Genomic DNA, 19,500 nt, shown 5'->3' on the forward strand with positions numbered 1-19,500 from the left:
TTTATGATCTCGCTGTATTTACTACCGATGAAACCGCAGTGACATTGTTTGTTTTAAGTTCGTCGTTTCTACCATTCAAATTGAATTTCTTTGACACGAATTGTTCTTAGCTCGTATCGAATAAAAGGTAATATAATATTTTCCACTTGTAAATACTAAAGTTTTACAATAAACACAAATATTAATTTTGTTCCACCCGGAATTGCTAATTTATAAACGATTCAACTGTCTATTGAAATTGATTATCTCTTGAAACTTTTTACCAATGAATAATAATTATTTGAAAATATAATAAACCATAATATTGTAATCAATAATTACTCTTCCCTCCATTATTACACTTTGAATACTTGTTTCACATTTAGCATACGGTGAAACATAAACAAATCAAATTTCAGCATCTTCACCATTAAACAACCGATTTATAATAACAATCAAACTCCTATTCCCGAGTTCTCAAAAAAGTCTTTCATATAATCTCGATTGAACTAAACGCCAACATTACAGTTCCAAGTACGAATAACCAATACCAACTAATATCATTAATAACAGTAACATCGTATTTCGCAATGACCAATATCAACATCTAATAATAACAAACGGATCAACGAATAATTAATAATCCAGGAACATCTCACAAAACCTTTCCCCTCCAGAACACAAGAGAAAAGGATCGAGAGAAAGAAGAAAAGGTGAGAATTAATTCAGATTTGGTAGTAAAAGGCCGAAGAGAGTCGGTTGTTTCAATGCAACGCGCACCCGTATCCTTTTATCGCGCCGGTAATTCCATTTGTTTTGATTGCAACGACGTCGCGATCGTTCCGCGAGGAAAACATCGTTTCAATGTTGCCGGCCAACAAATAGTAAAACTCCCCGTGTTTCACGGTCTTTACCGTCAACACTCATTCGCGAACGTTCGGTTCGCACGGCTCTGTGTCATCGACAGAAATACACAATCGGTAACCTTCTCTTCGGTAATCGGCTAACAAACCGAGAACTTACTGCAGCGTCAGCCGGATTGATAACTTTGTTCTCGGCGGCGCGTTACCGGTGCTGTCGCACGGCTGCCGGTGTCTCTTTTTATTGCCGAGCTGCCATTGTCTCGATGATTTTCAAAGTCCCCGTGTTTCGCTCGTTTTCCCCCCTCCCTTCCTATTTTTATTTCCGCTTAAACCGTTCGAACTCGCTCGATCGCCGATGCGCTGCGCCTTTTGTTGCGCCCCGACAAGATTGATCACCGATTCCATTCACGGAGATACTTATCCGGAGAATTTTATACAAGTTCATGGAGCAGGCACACCTTTCTCCTTAATGCGACGCGCACAAGTGCGAAGCACGCGAAGCTAACCATCGATATTATTCCCATTGTTTCGTGCCGGAGTCTATTGTACTAAGATGATTGATCTCTCAATTTATTTCTTTGGTTTCTTGTCGGACTGGTGGAAAGTGACTATTAATAGGTCAATGTAATCAATTACTTTGTTGCTGAACCTTTTAACTATTGTTTTATTTGTAGGATGTAAATTCGATGGTTTTTTACTACGTTAAAATTGATCTTTTGATTTAACAATTGATTTTTGTTTATTTAGGGAGAGATGTTTAGGTAAACATATTTTTGAACTTACCGTTTTGGAAGTTGTATGGAATCTAATTTTTGTTTACTTCGAAATATTATATTTATATTAGAATATCCAAAATCTATTGCATTATGCAGTATTTATTAACAAAAACCATTTTCTACCGTAAGTCTATTCTCCCAACTATACTTTGAAAAATCTGAAACCGCATAAAGATCGGCAGTACACTTTTAACGATCACTTTATCAAGACAAAAGTTTGAAAAGTTCATTCAATTTATATATGAAACACAACATGAAACAATATAAAAATATCCAAAGTCATTTATTAACAAAAGTCACCTTCTATCGTAACTCTATTTTCCCAACTGTACTTTGAAAAGTCTGAAACTGCATAAAGATCCACAGTACACTTGTAATGATCTCGTTATCAAGACAAAAGTTTGAAAAGTTCATTCAATTTATATATATGAAATACAACAGGAAATAATATAAAAATATTTAAAGTCATTTACTAACAAAAGTCACTTTCTATCGTAAGTCTATTCTCCCGACTACGCATTGAAAAGTCTAAAATTGCACAAAGATCCGCAGTAAACTTGTAATGATCGCTTTGTCAAGACAAAAGCTTGAAAAGTCCATTCAATTTATATATGAAACACAACACGAAATAATATAAAAATATCGAAAGACATTTATTATACATTTATTATACATTTATTAACAAAAGTGACTTTCCACCGTAAGTCTATTCTCCAGACTACGCATTGAAAAGTCTAAAATTGCATAAAGATCCTCAGTACACTTGTAATGATCCCTTTGCCGAGATAAAAGGTTGAGACTCGGCACAAAACGTTTCTCGGTAGGCAATCGAAAAGTCCATTTAATTTAGTTCGAGAACACTTTTCATCCTCTTATCCGAATATGTCTGAGCGTCTACCTTTCGTCGGTCGATACACGACAATTGAGACCGCTTGTAACAGAGCTTAAGATATAATTGAAATGCGGTGCGTGCGTACACTTATAATACCGCCGCGGAACACACGGCTCGCGATCTTTGTTCTTGAACCGTAATTGCGAGTTTATCGAACCTGAAACCGTACGCAAATTGGAGACGGTGTATGTGCAAACTGCACGGACACGACACGGGTAACTGTTCGTTTGCGTGCGCTTTGACAGCGCGTCGTTAAAAGAATTGAAAGAAAGTCCGTTATTGCGGCGCACAGTTTCTTCGATTAGGAAGACGATGTTATCGTGGATTTTCTTCGTGTACCGGGTGTCCCGTTTCGCGCATAATAATCACACGACATGAATACGTACTTCGCTTACTCACGTTACGGGGAAACGACTCATTCAGAAAAAACTGTGTTTCTTTTTTATATCTTCAGTTACATGGTTATTACGACAAATTTTATCAGATTTCGTGTATACCTTTTGCACTAATTAATACAACTTTTTTTGGTAATGTAAACGTCGCAGTATTAATTTAAACATTGAAATTGTATAAACATTGTAATGAAGAAAAAATTTTAATTTATTATATTTATTAATTTTAATTTAAGTAGTTTTAATTTAATTTAATAACAGCTAATCAGAGAAATGAACAATAATAGGTTACATTTTTATATATCGTTTAAAGAAATCGAGTTTCGCAGACCTGTACACATTTATTTTAAAAATTCATTACTATATACTATTATTATATTCTTAATAACATTCGGAATATTCGTAGAAATGGATTTTCTATCCTACCTTCAATTTCCAACCTTTCGACATGAATATTAACAGTTGAAAAACTTACGTGTCAGATACTTTTATGACCTACATTACATGAAAATCAATAATGAACAAAACATCGGTGAAATAGGTTTGAACTCACTGACAAGTCGTTTTAACTATCAACGAAACAGCTCTAATCTCAATATTTTCATGTATTTTTTTATATTTATACATATTTTATTTATATTCAGTTACGTATATACCTTATTTGGGAAATTATACGCGCTCGCAAATCTGTTAATATACATTTATATTATTACGCAATATGCTTTCTAAATTGAACACTTCTGAAACGAGAATTTCGTGTAAATTGGATTTTGTAAATACAATTGTGTACTACTACGGAAGTCATATTTTTGTCACCCATAAATTCCGTGTAATATTTTTAATAAACGTGGGTTAGTATTATTTATTTAAGCCTGTAAATTCGGAATTGTCGATAAAGAAAACTCTGTTCACGTATTAATTCTGAATGCTGTCGATAAATTGTGCTAATTAAATATGAAGCAGTCCTCCTTTTCCTCTCCTTTATGGCAGTAGAAAGTTTGAGTCGATTCGGTATATTAATGCTTCCGTTAGCCATAAATTAATGAGTTAGATAAACCATAGTTTTCTTCAGAATTCGAGGAACAGAAATATTATATTACCGTCGCTTTATCGCGTGCATTTTGTCGTTCAGTTTCGACGTTCTCGGTAGTGATAACTGATTCTTCAAAACAATTCAAGTGCTGCATAAGATCTGATTAACTATAATCATTTTATTGTTGCTTGAGCACGTATGTACACACTTAACTTTATCTTTTTAATGTCGATGCTTCGTATATGAAACAAACATTCCATTAATCAAATAAGTTGTTCATTAAAATATCATTTAATAAATAAGATATATTACACTTGTGTAATTAAACGGTGACAAATATTTTTGTATATTTTTTTATAGATATTTATTCAAATGTGAGCTTTCACCAAATTTCCACTTATTGAATTATTATTTGTTTTAATATTACTTTAATTAATAAGTACTATATTAAATTTGTATTGAATAATTACTTGAAATATTGTAAATATGTTTTTCATAGTAAATATAATAAATTCTAAAATTTTTATTGATAAGTTCTTCCATTTATATATTTTCACTAGGAAACTCACATTAAAAAACATGATGGAGAATAGTGACAATGATTACATTCCCCGAATTTCTTTAATTAAATACCTAAATCGAAGAAAATGAAAATAAAGAGTGGCGTGTAAATCAATTGGTGTCCGTAGGCGGCTTGTAAAAGCTAAAATTGAAAATTAATTAAAATATATGAATTTAAATTGATGTGAAACACATTAACTTTGCACTGCAGATGAAACATTCTTTCTCCATTACTTATAAATATTAATCGTTTAATCGATAAGATCAGAAACAACAGTAGTGAATTTCTGTAATAAATTAAGATATTAGTAGAACCATGTTATTTATATCGAGATAATTGTTTTTCATTATTCCTGAAGAAATTAATAAAAAATGACTCGTGTAATCTGATGAATTTAGTTAAGGCGATAATTGATCGTTATGTTTATGAACCACGGTACAAAGGTTCTGTAATGAATTTCATGCATTTATAAAAAATTATAATAATTACACGATAGGGAAGTATCCTTTTTACGATGACCTGTGACATGACATAATTTTTTACTGACCTAATCCTCTGTAATATAACCTTGTTCTTATATGCAATGACGCCGTGTAAAGGCTTTATTAAAAATAGATTGCATTTCTAGAACGCACATAATTACAATTCTAAAATTCAGATTTCAATAATGCGATAGTATTCAATGTTACACTATCTGTACCGCTTATAATTAAAGTACATATTTTATTTTTATACAGTTTCACGCGTATAAGAGAATCAACTGAAATCCCAGAATTCAATATTTATATAATCCTATTGTTCATAAAATCGGTGTGTGAACATTTTCATATTGATAACATAATATTTCTCGTTATTCAGTACAGCACTTTTACACTTTTTAATTATTTTTATATGTAAAACAGCAATGTTTTCGTAATATGTTTCAAGTGAATTTTACGTAATTTCTCTCAAAATATTACAACTATTTACTAATTGTTATTATTTGGAAGAAATTGGTTAAACTGAATTAATGTACAATAAGTAAATGTTGTATAAAAAGCCTATTCTAATTTATATTCACTAACACTTAGCCAACCGAATGGGGAGATCTCCCACTTTTCACTTAGCATCGTATTGCCTTTTATTCTGTTTATCTCTTCTTTTGTTATTTAGTAAGTCTTGAAGTGGGATTATTTGCAATTCATGAAATACGGTTCTTGTTCTCACAAAACACAGTTTCTAACCGAATTCACTGAATGAGTTCAATTGAAGACAATGGAGGAGATTGTGGTTATAGTTCTTTTTAGGCGGTCTCCTAAATGTTAAGATAGAAACATTCAAATGTTTTGTTGCAGTTTTTAGTGTATCATATTCTAGTCCAATCATATTTATTATTACTATTATTCCTACATCGATTAAAAAGTTAAAATAATATAGTTTATGCAGTTCACTTATTATGGGTCAAGGCCTGCAGCACCGAGTTTCTAAACTCGTAAAAACGGATTATAAAACAATCGATATTATATAAATAATATTCATAGTCTAAAACTTTACTTATATCATTTTCTCTCTTTTCCAGTCTTTTTAGACTTACACAAAGATCGACCGAAAACGCAATAACAGTTATAAAACGAACTACAGGAAATCTCCAAAATTCAATCGAGGAAAACTGATTAAACTGAGAGTTAATTTCAAATTAAAATTCCAAAAAGTGTCTTTTGCCTCCTTCGGTAGAAATAGTCTTAATTTACAATTCAGTTTACGTATCTTTAAATCAACTTCAATGATTCCTCTGAACATCTGTTGTCTCTTTAATAATTGCAACAAGAAACGAATCAGGACTGAATCATTTTGAAATAATACTGACTCATTATTCCATTATAAATCCAACAGTTCTTATTTTCAACAGATTTTCTCAACAAACCTAACCTACTTTCGAAATAGGCATAATTTTTTGATTAGTCTATTGGTACAGTAACATTGACATTGAAGTCACATATCAGTATATTGGCATCTTGTTGATTTATTTCATTCTGCACTCAAAGTGGTGAATAAAATTAAGTAATCAGTTAACTTAAACTTTCATACACTCAGGCGTGGAAGTTTAACGTCACTGTAACTTGAAAGTTACAAAATATATTCGTTTGACGAAATTATTGAAAGCATCGAATACATTGTTAATTCTTATTCATATGTGGATATTTATTAATTTTGTACTGCATAGATCTTGTTATAATCATGAACAAATATTCGGCCCATTCGACGATGAACGCTGTTCATTCGCCGACACACCGAACAGACGCGGCTCTCTTTTCCGTAATCACTTACAAACAACTGCGTATATCATTAACAGCGACCGATAAGAGGAAGTCAGACGTCCGTGTCGTAATTATGCCCACTTTTGTATTCGAAGTTATCGCTGGATCGAGATCCCGAGTGAATAGGAACATCTGCGTGTAACGCATCGGAAGCGTCTGGAAACGGTGCGTTACGCGGATCGTACGCACATTCGTCGGGGCGCGCCCGAACGTATTCATTCCCGCAAACAGCTGAAAATGCGGATGCGGATGTGCGAACTGTATTAATAAGAATAATTTAGCGTAGAAGCAGGATCTGGTTTCACTGTTTCCGATATTCCTTTATCCAACGGTAAATTACTAACCGGTAAAAATGATTATACACCTACTTTCGAATATCTCTTGTAAAGATCACGCGCGTTTATCCGGATCACGTGACTTATTCCGTAGAACGCAGTTGTATATACTAATTTTCTTTATTTTAATTCAACCTCTTAACACGTTCGCTACTAGTGCATATTTTGATGATGGTTTCCTCAATTATAATATTTCAATGCAATAAATCTAAAGAAAATAGAAAATTCACTTAGTAACACGCAAATTGAATCAAAAGTCAATTGAAATCTCAATAGTTAGAAAAATTTGGAAACTTCAATTTGACTGCTTGGTAGTTCTAGTGTTAATAAATATACAGTTATAAGCTTCATAAAGAAATTTGGGAAAGTTAGTTTAAGTGCTTGGTGGCTCTAGTGTTAACACATTCGCTACCAGCGCTGATTCCGATGACGGTTTTCTCGATTGTAATATTTCAATCCAACAAATCTACTAAACAAAATATTAGAAAAATGAAACTGAAACGATTCATTAAGTTCCAAAATATAATGTCATAGTTTATAGTTTCTAATGACAACATCTCTAGGATTAACCTTTTGTGGACGAATGTTCACATTTTGGAGAGATCTAATTTTCATATTTGGTATACTAAGTTGTAGACTAATGATTTAATTACTCAAACAGTAAGAGATCTACGTATAGTTTCCTTTCTTTCTATTGTTTGAGTATTCAATGTATGATTTAACCCTTTGCACTCGAGAGGTGACTCTCAGTCACCGCTGGATTTGACACAGTAAAACTATAGAATATGATATTTAATGTTAATTTTTGTATAATGCCTCAATACGTAAAACATTGGAATAAAACAGCTTTGTTCCTCAATGTACTAGTGATTTCTCTTCGAATTAGTCTCAAAGAACATCGTCTTCGCCTCGTAAAGAAATGCTACATATTTCTAGTAAGAAACATCCGAGTGCAAAGGGTTAATTTCATATGCTGCAAGTTTTGTGTACTTTAATGAGTCTTTGTCCGCAAAGGGTTAATTTCATTTTCATTATGTAAAATATAGAATTACGGCCGACGCAAATATGCGACGCTGGTAGCGAACGTGTTAACACATTACATGCGGGAAACGTAGAAGTACTATTTCCATGTACCGTAGTACTAAAGTACTAAATAAATACTTGTATAACTTCATTAACATTTTCGATAAAAGTAGATAGTTGATTCCGTTTACGTATGATTGAAAGTATTTCTATTTGCAATGGAAACTCTCGGAAATATATTGAATAATAAATAAATGAATTGAATGTAACGGATATAAGTTGAAATGAACAAAATGGCCCGCACGCAATGTGTTAACCCATTGAGTCCCAATGATCTATTAATAGATCGCTCACTCTAAATTGTTATAGTATGTTGTATTGTTGTTACCGTATGTTCCCAGTGATCTATCCATAGATCATGCTATATATAGTATATTGAATATATCAGATTCTTTTCACTATTTTTCCAAGATAGTATGGACACCCATTACTCGAAATATAGAATTTCATCTAAAAATTAAAAAAAAATTTCATGGGACTTAATGGGTTAACCTCTTGCGCTGGAAAGACGTGTCACGCACGTGACATTTCTTTTTCAAAATGGCCAACGATGTCTTTTGCACATTGATAATCTTGTTGCATTACGCATATTAGATTGTTTCGAAATATATCATTCTATACAAAATGATTAACAAACGAAATTAATGTCCACATTTGCGTAAAATAGGTAAGAACAAAATTCATCGCCCGAGACTTAGTCAAACCTCTAAATTCATTTCCAGCGGAAGTGGTCAACACGTTGACCGCCGCACGATTTCATAGAGCAAAATACACAAAATGGCAAAAATATAATATTAAATCATTTGATTGAATTGCGTTATTATTATCGCACATTCATCTAGCTGAACATCGCCGCATTAGGTAGCATTATTTATAATACAGAAATATTTCTAAACGATCGTCGTTTGATCGCGTGAATTACGGTAATTCGATTTGGACCACCGGTGGCCCCCAAGGTATACAACGTGTTAAGGACCACTGTGCGTTCGCCGGCGCGAAATGGAAGAAACGAGCGATTCAAATTACGCGATCTATTAGTCGGAGGTGCGATACGTTCCACGTAATTATCGCCGTTTTGACGAGCCGCGCGAAAAATAATGCCTCGCCGGCGCAGATACGGAATGGCCGTAATTGCGGCAGCGTGGGCGAGAACGGGTGATTTACGATTCATAGCGTGCACGAAGGCGGATGTTTATGCGATAGATGAACGCCGCGAATTGTATAAGGACGTTCCGGCGTCAAACGGGGAGCGTTCGAACCCGTTCGATGCACTCGGAGAGATAACTGCACGTTGCAACGATGCTACAAGACGAATAAAACCACGCGAATCTGTATTATAAGAACGAATTTCTATTCCCGACGCATGCGAAACGTGTTATTGCTTATTTTAACACATTGTACGCCGGCTGAATTTCAGCTAGTAAAAACGCGAGCGTCGGTGATTATACCGATACACTTTTAAACATCAATCGAGCCGAAATTTCTGACTTACGAAAGAGAATAAGGAATTCGATTTTGTAATTTTACTTTGAATTTGTGTTATACGTATCTAACATGTTACATGAATGTAGGATTAGCAATTAAACGATAGACTAAAAATCCTGCATTGTCGCGGGGCCAGCGCGCAATGTGTTAACACAGTGTTGATCAGTCGGCAGTTAACTCGTGTTTGGCTATTTGAATTTTCCAAACGCAGAGCAATATAGAATGTTGCGAAAGAGAAATATTAGAAGTTCTGAATTGTTTGAAAAGAATTACAATATGCAAGATGACTGCTGTCGACTGAAAATATTTAATAGTATGAATGAGTCAACGATAGTGTAATGTAAGAATTCCGATGCTAAATAATTAACGCATTCACTGCTACGAAAAACTTCAGCGTTTTATGTGTCACTTGTTCCTCTGTAGCAAAAATAAACAGGAACATTTATCAATTATTTGGAACACAATTATTAGGTTGCACTATGATCAAGTTATTCACGTTATTAAGCATTTTCATTCAACCCCAGTTATCTTACGAATTATAATTATTTTTAAGTAATTTGAAAGCTCCGGTCATCGGTCACCACCGTGACAGTCGTTGTTAATAACTGTTCCTAATAATTTCAAGGGACAAATCACGTATAAACTGTTAAAATTCTCGTGACGCTTGTTAAAAACAAAAACAAACTAGTGTGCACCAATGCAACACAGTGAACTCAATTGAACACATGACATCATACATTAATGTATCAAAGGGAAAGAAGAAAATATCAAACAAAAGAAGACAATAAAGAAGTAACCCGAACAGTTCACTAATATCCCAATATTTTGAAATTTCTAAAAGAAATCAAAATAGAACATTTAATTTAATCAGCATCCACAACTAAGGAATACATAATACAATCATACGCATAGATATAATTTAAAGTAATTGCCAATGACACAATTGAATTGACGCAACATAAAATATCCAATCTCAACTCGCACGAAGATCATCAGCTCGAATGTTGATCTAAAACAACCACGTGCCACCGAAAAAGAAGAAAAAATTCCAAAAGAACCAAGTTCGAAATAACCGCACGAATTATACGCGTGAAACGCGTAACTTCACGACAGAACGAACAATACAAATGAAATCCAACGGGGCACTTTATTCGAATAAAATATCGAACCGCGTGTCTCGTGTCCCGAAAATCCGAGCGCGAAACAATTTATCACTGAATTCCCCTTCCAGAGGGTCGCAGTTCCCTGCACACGTGTTCTCCCAGTGAAATTTCACGCACAAAAGGTGTGTTCGAATGTTTTCTCCGGCGATCCCGCGGACAAAGCCATTTATATAACTGTCGTTAGCACGGCTGTCGTTCACAGGAACCGTGGACTCGTGATTCGTTATTCAGTCGCGATCGTCAGACGTTAACGAGAACTATGGACAACCGGTGAGCAGTGGGGGACGCTAATTTGTCGGTAATTAAATCTGTGTTTACCGTGTACGCGCTCTGTTTGTGACGTGCTCGCGAATTTGAAACAAACAGATGGCTCGCGAGAAATCCGCGTGGCGGTTCACGCGCGCGAACCAAGGCGGCCCCGCTAATGAAGCGGCACGTGAAACGTGTGTTGTCCCGCGTTGCATCGATTCAATGAGAGAGGCCTGCGGCTATGACATCACCGGGAACATTGATTTCTGTGCGAATGAAATGACCCATTTGACACGGTCGCCCAGTCGCGAACCAACACCGTTCCGCCAATAATTCGCCGTTTGAAAATTACCGCGTGAAAATAATTTTTTCGATGGCGACACCGTTGAGAGAACAACGCGCCGGGATTTGCGCTTCGATATTGAACGCGTTGACACGTTCGCTAACAGCGCTTATTTCGGTGATGGTCTTCTTAATTATATTTTCCTCGATCCAATAAATCTAAACAAAATGTTAGAAAAATGAAACTGAAAGCAGTCATTGAGTTCCTGAATATAATGTCGTAGTTTATAGTTTTTAATGACATCTCTAGGATTAACCCTTTGTAGACGAATGTTGACACTTTGGAGAGATCTAATTTTCATATTTGGAATACTAAGTTGTAGACTAATGATTTAATGACTCATACCGTAAGAGATCAACGTATAGGTTCCTTTCTTTCTATTGTTTGAGCATTCAATGTATGATTTAACTTCATATGTTGTAAATTTTGTGTACTTTAATGAGTCTTCGTCCGCAAAGGGTTAATTTCATTTTCATTATGTAAAATATTGGATTACGGCCGTCACAAATATGTAACACTGGTAGCGAACGTGTTGATTAATAGGAAAACAGGAAACTACGTACTGATCTCCTGCTGTTTCACTAATTACATTATTTGTTCGCGACATTCGACATTCGTCTGCAAAGGGTTAAAACGTGAATACTGTCCATTTTTCTGCGATCGTAATGGAATACCATTTTTCGGTCGTCAACATTGAATGTTCGAAATAAATGCAGACATTCAGTGAAAGTGAAACTCCATTCGGTTCGTATTAATCATTAACGATAAAATAATTCTGGTAAGTGCGGTTGCGGAATAAACCGCGAGGCCAGGGATTAACGATGACTGCAACATATTTTTATCTTTATGATTCACGACTTGTTTCGAGGTTCGTTAACATTTGATATGTTAAATTTCGTGCTGAATAAGTCAGCGGATTAACACGATTACACGCGGAATTATTGTACAACACTTTGTACAAAACTTTGGAAACTATAAACCGACAGTAATAAAAGAGACAGGATAGATACAAACAAATTATTATTAAATTATTACTATTAATTATTCAATCGGTAATCGAATCTCTGAAAATCTACACTAAACAAATTTATTTTAAATTTTAAATAATACTTTCTTAACGCTGTATCTATCAATCAATTAACACTAGAACTACCGTGCCAGTCAAAATGACCGGTTCCGATTTTTTTGTTTCGCAATGATTGAAATCTTAAAATCTATATTTGAAATGACCTTGAAAATAAATAGTTTCATTTGAATGCTCCAATGAATATCTGAAGAAACTGAAAATAATCTATTGTTACAATTTGTATAGGGATTACATATTAATTGTATTAAATACTCGGTATTTCTAGTGTTAAACCTGATCTGATCATGAAAATGAAATGAATCCTATAGATATTGTCATTAGAAACTATAAACTACGACATTATATTTAGGAGCACGTCGACTCGTTTCTATTTTATGTTTCTAATATTTCGTTTAGACGATTTACCGAAGGAAATATTATAATTAAAGAGAACGTCGTACGAATGAATTGGCAGGAATATAGTCATACAGCGATTTCTCGCGAAAGCTTTACGATTTCAGTAACAGCGAAATAAAGAAAAATAATCGGGAACGGGTAATTTAGACTCGCCTGACAGTTCTATCGTCGTTCGCCTTGAGTCACGTCTTCGTGAACGTTTATATTCGAAATATCAGCCGGTTAACAGGTTAAAAATGCAAATCGGCCGGAGAGAGAAAGGGTTACAACTGAAATGTTGTATCAGCGTAACATTGGTCCTTGACGAGTTAATGCGTCGAAGCACAGCTTCGAGCGGCCACTTTCGTGTACAGGTGCGAGCTCCGCTCGGTCAAATAGAGGACAGGATTTATCGACTTACTTGGGGGAGCGCAATAACGACGTTAGCATTCCCTTCGCCTCTGTAAACGCAGTCCTCGACGGCGAACGTCGCCAGAGGAAAGGGAAGTTCTGAATTCGCCGGGTAATCGTCGGCCGAGCTTCCGGTGGAAGTGGTCATCGATTCCGAAGAAAACGCGGCGGTCGCCACAGGATTTCCTTCGTTGATTCTCATTGTTCTGGCCCCCGCTTTACTGCGAACACGGATAAGCGCACTTGTAAATAACAATTTAATGGGTGTCTGGAAGAACACGTTGACAGTGGAACTGGCGTCACAGTGAGATCATTCATATCTTAACCCTCTGTAAGTTTTTGTGTGACTTTGAAATTACATACGAATATATTGGCATTTTGTTGATTTATTTCATTCTCCATAGCACAGTGGCGAGTAAAGTTCAGTAATTAGTTAACAGAAACTTTTATACGCTCTGGCGTGAAAGTTCAACGTCATTGTAATTTCATTATGACAATATATACTCGTTTTAATGAAATTATTAAAACTATTGAATGTATCGTTAATTTGCATTTATAGGTTGATATTTTTCAATTTTATACTAAACACATTTTTTTATGGTCACGAAAAAAATTCAGCTTATAGAGGGTTAACCTTTTGCCCTATGATTTCTTGATGAACCGTCCGACTACTTTGTTACTAATGATTTATTGAAAATAAGGGAAAATTCCCGTGTTATTCTATGTCAATGTGTGCTCTAAGGTATGATCATTGACAATAGAAGAATAATATGTGATTTGTCTTCAAACAAATTGACTAATATTTTTTTTTGTTAAATTGTGCTTGAAATCTTCATCGTGAGTTTGACACGATATTGTAGGATAAAGGGTTAACACTGAAACTACAATTAAGAATTATTAAAAAGATGTTTCTCTGAGGAATTATTAAAGAAATTGATTTAGCAATACGCAAACTGAATTGTCAATCAATTGAAGTCTCAGTGATTCTTGGAGTTTCTATAGAGAAATTTCGAAAAGTCAGTTCAACTGCTCGGTAGTTTTAGTGTTAACGATAATTAAAAATAACCTTTGTAATAATAAAATTAAACTGTTATTCTTATTACAAACTGCTTGAAACTGTTATATATCGATTTTGACTGAAACAGGTACGAAGAACCGAAAGTAAAATAAATTCAATTGAAATACTTGATTGTAATCTATATTACATTTGAAATCCTTAATTATTAATACTCAACAATTAAAACTGAGGGAATTCCCGTGATTCCTAATTAAGAATTGCACGAAACTCGCAATCAAACGAGGGAGTTACATTTTAATCATCAATCCGAATGCACAATTAAATTACATTTTGCCTAACTTTAATCCCTGCTCTGTTTATTTATTGTTGCCGTTGAAAATTGGAGAAACAGTCGTGAATTTATCTACACATCTCGCCTGCAGACAAGAATTCGAGGAGAAATATTAAAGAAACTAGTCGCTAGATAGCGTCGAATCGTTAACTCCGTTATTGCCCAGCGAGTTGGGTATATATATGTAGATGAATGAAATATTTAATAATTTTTATCTACTCACTAGTCAGATTTTTCACGTGTAACGCAGTCTAGTATCACTTACCTCCATATGTCAATTACGTATGGAAATTGATATCCATTCTACTTATGAATATTTCCATTACAACGAGGATATAAAACTTTCGCTTCGATTCCACCGAATGATCAAATACTCGTGGATAGTAGTGTCCGCAGTCCACGGATCTTTATGCATTTATGGCTCATAAAAGCTTTCGGAGAACAGTTAAATCCGAAGTTCAATAGAATTTAATACGGTGCGACGTTCCTCTTAATTTACCGAAATTGTTTATAATTTACCTGAACTAGTATTAGTGAGAAAAATCAAACTTCACTCGACTTTCCTGAAATTCTGCTCACGACAACAAGGATTTGTATAATTACCTGTTCAGTGTTTATACGAAACAAATGAATGATCATGATGTTCAGATAAAGAAATATCGACGGAAATTTTATTCGGACAACGAAGAAGAGGTAAAACAACGAATTCAATGTCTACATTAATGAATAAACAATTACTTGAATAAATGTCTATTTAAATAAGTGAACTTTCAAATATGAATTTCAGTATAGAATTTCTACTGGATATTAATCATGAATTTCCGGCATTTGAGTATAAATTTAAAATCCGTGTTCCTTTGTCACTCTCGCCTCTACATTTTTATGAAATTCAATTCCGAAAACATTGAATTTTTAACTTTAACAATTATTTGTCAATTGCAAAAGCTACGTATGCATGTCTTGCAGGAAATAAATATTAAACTTTCCCAAACTAAATGATGTATCTTTTTAAAACATTATACATGTTTAAATGTGTTCTGATAATTTTTGTAACAAATAGAACAACAAAATTAAATTTAATAAAGAGGTAACGATAACAGAGTGAATTTATTAAATACGCTAACAGGTTTCTATATTCGCATTCAACGCACGATGATCGAAAAGTATTATTTGCCGAATGCTGGAGAACATTATTATAATTGTGAAATAAAAACTGTAAAAAAATTTTCATGAACACAATATATTATCCAACAATAAATTAATTATAGTTGTGAAATAAAAACTGTAAAAAAATTTTCATGAACACAATATATTATCCAACAATAAATTAATTATAGTTGTGAAATAAAAACTGTAAAAGAATTTTTATGGACAAATTATATTTATCTAACAAATAAATTAATTATAATTGTGAAATGAAAAATGTAAAAGATTTTTCATGAACACAATATATTATCCAACAATAAATTAATTATAGTTGTGAAATAAAAACTGAAAGAATTTTTATAGATACAATGTATTTATATAACAATAAATTAATTATAATTGTGAAATAAAAATTGTGGAAGAATTTTTATAGACACAATGTATTTATATAACAATAAATTATAATTGTGAAATAAAAATCGTAGAAGAATTTTTATAGACACAAATTTATATAACGATCAATTGATTACAAAAATCCTCCCAGAATTTTTCTATCATTGCAACGTGGCGGGTTATCAATCCTGAACATTAACTTTCTCGCACTCTGTGTGTACGTATCAGAGGCGCGTTACGTGTGCACGCCCAATAAAAACACAATACCTCACCCGTGGAGGAACAAAGCCGCATAAGGGACTCTACGCGTGGTTGGTCCTCTATATGGCGAAGGGAGCGAAACGGGAGAAACGTTTTTCTCCCGGGCGTGGAGCAACTTTTTCGAATCTAATTGGCCGAAACATCAACAATTGCGACCGGTGAAACGATTACTTTGTGCAGTGATCGAATTCGCGTCGAAAAAACACGAAGCGATTTAACCCTTTCAACTCGAGAGACGACTGCCTGTCGCTGTTTGATTAACTATCATTAACCACTTGCGCTGAAAATGAATTCAGAAATTTTGCAAAGTCTCCTGTGATGAATTTTGTTTTTACCTATTTTACATTGATATGTACACTTATTTCGTTTGTCAATCATTCTGTATAGAATGATACATTTCGGAGTAATCTAATAGGCGTAATGCAACAAGATTATCAATGTGTGAAAAACATCATTCAGAATTTTCGGATAGAAACGTCTGGACGTGCGTGCATATAATCATTAATCTTTTTTGACGATAAAAATTGTATTTTTTATTTATGTAATTTGATTTATAATACTGTTTTATAGTCTAATTTATTTATGTTTTTCTTGTATTATTAGTTTAGAAAAGAAGTGTCAAAGTTTATGTTCTTTCTATAATTTTGATACTAAAAAAATCTTACTGAAAAAATATTGTTTAATGGTTTAAGATTGATTAGGAAAATTATGAAATGGTTTTGTCCCTGAATTTATGAAGAAGTGTTCTTTATATTAGTTGCAAAATATGTTATCGATATTTCACTAGAAAATAAGCAATCACACCGTTTTATAGATGATTAACATTCGAGAACAAGACCACAGAATATCGAATAGTATGAAATTTTCTGAGCAGAAAGAAAATACTCGATGGAAATAATGAAAAATTGAGAGTAAAAAGGAAAATTCAATAATAGGAATGAAACGTCTGGAAAAGAAAGGGAATATTCACTGAAAGAAATAAAAGTTTGGAAATATTTGAAACTGGAAAAGTTTGAAAATGGGGAGAGAATGTGATACTATCTAATTAAAACGGATTTACTTGAAACATTGAGTTCAGAAAAATTAAAAGAGTAATTTACATGAGAAATCTTACTTTACAATTTTATGTACATCATAACTGTGTTATAAATATTCACCTGGAATTACTGGATTCTTAATAAAATATAAGTTTATCATATTAGTGAATTAGAACATGAACTCATGATGTAATATATGAATTTCGTTGATTGTGCAAGAGGACAGAGGCAGTCGAAGTCTAAAATACGTTGACAATAATGAAAGTAACCTAACAAGTTTGCAAGATTCGAATGCACGACTTATTTTGTTCAATTATAAAACTTAAGAGACATACCAATCGAAAATAAAGAATCTCTTATCTAAACCGTCTTCATAATCAATAGATAAAATTATATAGGCATCTCATAAAGAAGTTTTATAGAATTTCCTCCTTACCATGAATTTTCTAATTTCATTCCATTCATTCTATTTTCCTTTCTATCACATTTACGTTACTTATAAAGAAAGAGAAAGTTGATGGTAATGAAATGTATCTATTTAAAATAATACCAGCATCTTGGCACACTGATAATTTACCATAATTTAATTACTACCTCCATAATGATTAAATATATACGTATGTATCTATTATACACTATACACGTATACTGCACGAACCAATGATATAGCATAAAAAATAATTAATTAAAGAGTTAAAAAAATACATTTAATATACACGTATACTTTATTGTATAGAAAGGAATAATTAATTGCAGCAACATTAATTATACTTTAAACTACAAACAGTGTATAAAATTAAAATTCTTCTTATGGAATATATATCATTGATCCTTATAATCATTCAATGATTTTTAAATGAAGGGAAAAAGCTTATTGTTAACAGTTATGAAGAAAAATAATGTTTAACACTTTCGCTGCCAAAATGGTCCCATGAGACCAGAGTTTCGAAATGCCTTGAAAACAATTATAGTTCGTAAGGCAACTGACGTCGAGTAAAAATGTTCAATAACGTAAACAACCAGATAACAGTGTAACGTAAGAATCGTGCTAACAGATAATTAATAATTGTTCACTATTAACACTAGATTTACGGAACGAGCCAATTTGACTAATATTGAATTTTATAAACATTATTTGGTCAATGTTTGGACCGATTTTGATTGATTCAGTTACGTGATTATAGTTGCTAATAATACATTTTTAAACATTCGATTTCTTAGATCTAAACGGACGAACATCAATGTTTCTGGGAACAATAGAATAAACTGTACAATAAATGTCCGTTAATCTAGTGTAAACAATATTGCGTTGCCGCAGCGAAAAAAAAGTGTGTTCATGATTCATGGATAAACATTTTACGCCATAACGAGAAATCTTTGGAGCATCGAATCGTGCGAAAAAAAAAGGGAACGTTAACTGTCGTAATTTCTCCGTAAGCTCCGGCTGATTTTGCCACACCGTCGAGAGAATGACGCATAAATGAAATTAGAGAAAGTTGTTCAAAGGCCGTTGGTCGGATGTCAAAATTTTCGTACCGCAAATATCGACTGGTCGAGTTTTAATCGAACAGTCGAGAATTATATCTGCGTTCACGCTCGAAATTGCGAAACAACTGCACGCCGCTCCCGATTCAGCAGCTGACTATTGATGGATTCGCGTTCGTTCTACAGTTACACATGAAAATTATATAGATCGAGTGCTACCGTTGACCCGTAGTTGAACATGACGTCACCGGCGAAACTCATTACCGTGCAGTTATTAAGTTAATCCCAGCTGCAATCAAATTTCGTCGATTCCCAGCATCGTGAATCATTAACCGATTCGTTGTGAATTCGATTTTCAATTTTGATTAATCTACAGTGGAGAATGTGTGCGTTCGATAAATGAAAAGATCGGTACAAAGATAAATGCGGTTTCGCCAGTAATTTATGCTTCATTAATTGAGATTTTTACTGTGTTTCCAAGATACTTCAGAATTTTCGAAATTG

The 19,500-nt window shown here is 33.5% G+C and overlaps 1 protein-coding gene across 10 annotated transcripts in view; it reads right to left on the reverse strand.

The window, feature by feature from the left end:
• Ipk1 (Inositol phosphate kinase 1) overlaps positions 1 to 19,500 on the reverse strand; it is a 276,465-nt gene that overhangs the window by 46,584 nt on the left and 210,381 nt on the right. For all 10 annotated transcript variants that reach the window (XM_076368289.1, XM_076368290.1, XM_031978695.2 and 7 more), the window contains one exon: positions 13,336 to 13,546. In XM_076368289.1, coding sequence (XP_076224404.1) covers positions 13,336 to 13,546 — 211 coding nt within the window. The remainder of the gene's footprint in view (positions 1 to 13,335; positions 13,547 to 19,500) is intronic.

Source organism: Nomia melanderi, chromosome 6, assembly GCF_051020985.1.
Source record: "Nomia melanderi isolate GNS246 chromosome 6, iyNomMela1, whole genome shotgun sequence".
Taxonomy (NCBI): Eukaryota; Metazoa; Arthropoda; class Insecta; order Hymenoptera; family Halictidae; genus Nomia; species Nomia melanderi.